Below are 4,716 nucleotides of genomic sequence, written 5' to 3' on the forward strand. Positions count from 1 at the left end.
AACACCAAAATCCTTAAATTTCATCAAATCAAAGCCTATGTTTCTTAAAAACCTCCGAATTGCACATTCGATCAAAAACCCGACCTAAACACCTCCGAATGACCTGAAACTTTGCACACATATCAAAAATCACCTAACGGAGCTACTGCAACTCTCGGAATTCCATTCCGATCCTCGGATCAAAATCTCACCTATCCACCGGAATTCGTCAAAGTGCCATCTTTGCCAATTCAAGCCTAATTGTACTCCGGACCTCCAAAATCACTTCCGATCACACTCCTAAGTTACAAATCACCTCCCGAAGCTAACCGAATCACCGGAATTCACATCCAAGCCTTCTAACTAATAAGTCAACGTTCGGTTGACTTTTCCAAACCAAACCTTCCTTAAAGAGACTAAGTGTCTCATTTCCTATCCAAACCAATTAAATTCAACTCTAACTCACCCGTTGCTGATAATAAAACATGAAAGAGCAATAAATGGGGAAAACGGGGCTGTAATACATGAGACGACGGGTTGGGTCGTCACACAAACGCTGTCCCCAATCCACCGATATCCAGGCCGCCGCCATGTGGGGCGTCGCTGCCGGTTAAATGAAGACAGTTGTTGAAGAAGCACCAATTTAAAGGATCAAACGAAAACTAGAGACAGAAATTCTTCAGATCTCACAAGGCAAACATGAACAATCAATGCAAAATCTAAGAAAGTGGTCGCCGGCCGGATCTGTCGTTGGCGGAACACAACCCCTGCTAGGATTTCTAAAAGCAGAGGAGGAAAAAACCGGGGGAAAAAGAGAAGAAATGAGAAAGAGGAAGGAGGAGAGAGGGAAGACAGAGTGAGAGAGAAAAATAATACACAGCGTATTTAATGGCTTAAAAGTAGGAAGTGACCATAAATAGATATTTTGCAATAAAAATTAAAAGGTAGCTAGCTATATGAGATACTTTTTTAAAAGGGTATTTATTTATAATAAATAAGGTATCAACCTTTGGTATAAAAGGTAAAATTCCCTATAATTTTTATATTTTATTAGGCCCACGGGCCAGCCTAGCCCAGACTCAGTCAAGCCTCACGGGCCACGAGCTTACTCGGGCCGGGCTTAAAAGCCTCATTTTTAATGAGCTCCAAAAATTCTAGCCCAGCCCTGCTAAATTACGGGTTGGGCTGGCCCAACGAGCCAAGCCCATATTGACGGCTCTAGAAAAAAATGTTGCGTTCCAATATAACATCAAATACTGTGCAGCGTGCTATTTTTGCGGGAGAAATTTAAAAATAGCCAGATTTACAACTGGTCATTCAAAAATAGCCCAGTTTGAAAAGTAATCGAAATTTAGCCACTTTTCACGTAAAGAAAAATCTGTTCAAAAACACTGTTCAAAACCCGAAAAAATACGCCAGTATATTATGCTGGAGTTCCAGCATAAGTATACTTGAACTCCAGCATATTATACTGGAGTTCCAAGATAAGTATGCTGGAACTCCAGCATAATATGATGGAGTTCCAGCATAAGTACACTAGAACTCCAGCATAATATGATGGAGTTCCAGCATAAGTACACTAGAACTCCAGCATAATATACTGGAGTTCCAGCAAGTATACCGGTCCAGCATAATATACTGGAGTTTGGAGCACCGGTGCTCCAGTCTCCAGTATATTATACAGGAGCCAGCAAAGTATACCGGTCCAGCATAATATGCTGGAGTTCATACACAAGTGCACCGAACTCCAGTATATTATGCTGGACCGGTCTCTGCCGCAGCAAAATAGTGGCTATTTTTCATTGACTTGGCAAACGCTGACTATTTTTGAATGATCAGTCCGAAAACTGGATATACCGTGCTATTTTGACTATTTTTGCTAATGCAATTAATATTGTTCTTCTAAGGTCACTTAGTATAGTATATACAGTTTTAAGAATTAAAATTGTCTCAAAATTTTATATATATAACTTACTTTGGTTTTCCACAAAAAATTTCAGTACTTATTTCTTTGATTTCTCTACAGTAGTAAATGATAAGAACTACACGCAATTATTTTAGAAAGAAAGTACAAAATTGACGAGGACAATTAATATTTTATTATTAGTGCTATAATTAATGGAGTCATGTTTAGCTTTTTGAAGAAAGGAAATTGATTATCTAAAAGGGCATAAAAATTGACTGATGAGAAAGAAACAACATGAGGCTTTGGTGCAAATATAAATAGCAACAAAACTTGCTGATTATGTCACAGAATATTGAGAACAAACCACCATGCCTAAATTAGATAGAAAGTCCCTTAAGTCCTATCTATTTCATCAAACATCCTCTCTGAGTTTTTATTACTAAGTAGCACGTCTACTATTCAATCATAGAATTGATTCCGATCCAGCTGAAAAAAGTCGTCAGCCCTATATATGTTATTACTATCGAGACAGTGCACAGATCGTTACACTTGTCGTTCGAAAATGACGGCTGAACAAATGGGAAACTGGGGAGTTATAGAAGAAGAATGGAGAAAAGGCCCTTGGACTGCTGAAGAAGATAGATTGCTCATTGAATATGTAAATTTACATGGTGAAGGTAGATGGAATTCTGTTGCTAGACTTGCAGGTAATAATAAGTTCTATTTTAATTCGTTTTTCACTCACTTGCCAAATCTTTCTATTATTTTCTTTTCCTTCGTTGTGGCCAATATGAATTCACCTGGTACTAGCAGCTTTATCGAAAATTTTTTTTTTTTTAGTCAGAGCTTTCTGAAGAAACACCTATTTAGCCATATTAATTAGTAATGTTTCGGTCTTTCCGGATCATTTCAGGGGCAGGCTATTCCCTTTGGCTATATAATCGTGCAATTTCTTGGAATTTAAAACTCGATTTCTTTACTCAATTAATTACTTAACATATGAAAACTACTTCCCTTGCTATTGTAGATATAACTATTTTTTTTTATAGGATTGAAAAGAAATGGAAAAAGTTGTAGGTTGAGATGGGTGAATTACTTGAGGCCAGACCTTAAGAGAGGGCAGATAACACCATATGAAGAGAAGATTATTCTTGAACTTCATGCTATATGGGGTAACAGGTAACTGTTTGAAGTAATTTTGGATATTTTTTAAAGTAATTCTTTATTATTGTTAAATACGATTATGCATATTAATAATCTCATAAGATAAAATAGGGATCTTTACACAAATAGCCGACCAAATTTACTGTTTATTTTTATGGGTATACATAAATTATACACTTATTGTACTCGGTTATACACATTATACATATATTACACAAATATATTATACATTTGTTTTAAGTGGTTATTTAGATTAATTCATCTAAAATATATGCAGATGGTCGACTATTGCTAGAGGCTTGCCAGGGAGAACTGATAATGAGATCAAGAACTATTGGAGGACTCATTTCAAGAAATCAAGCACTGATAAGTCTCAAAAGACTAAAGCTCGTCTTTTAAAAAGACAATTGTTTCAACAGCAACAACAACAACTAAACAACCAGAACGACATAAAAAGGCTTGTATTGTTGTTTGAGGAAAATGAGAATAATAATGAAGTTCCAAATTTGTCTCAAGAGAAGCAAGAAATGGCATTTTTGTACCAAAACACAGCTGAGCAAGAGCAAGGTGGTGGCTTCTTCTACTCCACTGAGGCCTCATCAAAATATGAAGACATCATGTGGGATTATGGCTTATGGAATTTGGATGATTTTAATGCCAATTTAAACATTGGAGCTTATAACAATAGTTTACCTTGTATGCAAACTTTGGCTACTCCTTTCCATTGAATCCTATAATCACTTAGAATAAATTCCTCTCTTTTAGCCTCTTTTCTCCGTGCTTCTTTACTTTTTTTGGTTTAACCATCTGATATTCGAAATTCACTAGCTCGATTAATTTGAATTCACGTCATGTTGGGCTCACTAAAGGAGAAATGCTTTTTAATAAGATTTTCTTCATTCACAAAGCTCGAATCGAGACTTGGAGTAAAAGAGTCTCATCTATCCTATTACACCCGGTGCATTATACTGGTTCAGCTGATTTGATGAACAAGTAATGAAAAAGGAAATTGTTTCGTAATTGCCAACAAAATCGCTTAGTAAATACTCTCTTTTGTGCTGGTTTTTTTTTTTTTTTTGGGTGCTATGTTTAAATTTAAAGATGACTACCATATTCGCTATCTGTTGGGATATATACTGTCAACTATGCGTTTAAAAATGTTATATAAGATAGAACAATAGTGTAATTAAGTTATGATTACATGGTTATAATTTATAAGTGTAAAGTGAGAGATTGTTGAGACATATATTATTCACTATGCATTTAAATATAGTTGTTTATTATGTATAAAATAATTGAATATCTAATTTTAATAAAGGTTCATATAGATCATCGATTTGTTTGTGGGCCTCTTTACTTATATAGTAGATGATTTAGTATATAAAGTTTAACTTATATATAGAAGATTAAACATCGGTTCTTGTAAGTTAGAGTTTGAGTTCACAATCTAAAATAGTATTGGACACGTCATCGGTATGATAGTAGCACAAGATTAAATGTAATTTTTCTTGATTATACAAATAGTATAATTCTAACTTCTTGTGCTAGTACATTTTGTCTGTTTTGAATAAGACAAATGGAGATAAGTATTTTTATACTGGCTATATAAAACAACTTTTTTAGTCCATTAGTTATTGTTTTAATTTATTAAGATGTGAAATTGTTTT

At 34.9% G+C, this 4,716-nt stretch overlaps 1 protein-coding gene across 1 annotated transcript; it reads left to right on the forward strand.

Annotated features, from left to right (window-relative positions):
- Window positions 1–2,191: 2,191 nt before the first annotated feature.
- LOC109206822 (transcription factor MYB24-like) lies at window positions 2,192–3,805 on the forward strand. The gene is made up of 3 exons (XM_019369683.1): window positions 2,192–2,592; window positions 2,935–3,064; window positions 3,327–3,805. Exons 1-3 carry the CDS (start codon window positions 2,397–2,399, stop codon window positions 3,775–3,777), a joined length of 777 nt encoding a protein of 258 aa, XP_019225228.1. The 5' UTR covers window positions 2,192–2,396; the 3' UTR covers window positions 3,778–3,805.
- The last annotated feature ends 911 nt before the right edge of the window (window positions 3,806–4,716 follow it).

The sequence above is a fragment of the Nicotiana attenuata genome, unplaced genomic scaffold (genome assembly GCF_001879085.1).
Source record: "Nicotiana attenuata strain UT unplaced genomic scaffold, NIATTr2, whole genome shotgun sequence".
NCBI lineage: Eukaryota > Viridiplantae > Streptophyta > Magnoliopsida > Solanales > Solanaceae > Nicotiana > Nicotiana attenuata.

What these genes read in the sequence shown, in the direction of transcription:
- LOC109206822 (XM_019369683.1), top strand. Translation starts at nt 2,397, where the DNA reads ATGTTATTACTATCGAGACAGTGCACAGATCGTTACACTTGTCGTTCG. An exon ending in TTCTGTTGCTAGACTTGCAG is followed by an intron (nt 2,593 to 2,934) that starts GTAATAATAAGT and finishes TTTTTTTTATAG; the next exon opens with GATTGAAAAGAAATGGAAAA. An exon ending in CATGCTATATGGGGTAACAG is followed by an intron (nt 3,065 to 3,326) that starts GTAACTGTTTGA and finishes AAATATATGCAG; the next exon opens with ATGGTCGACTATTGCTAGAG.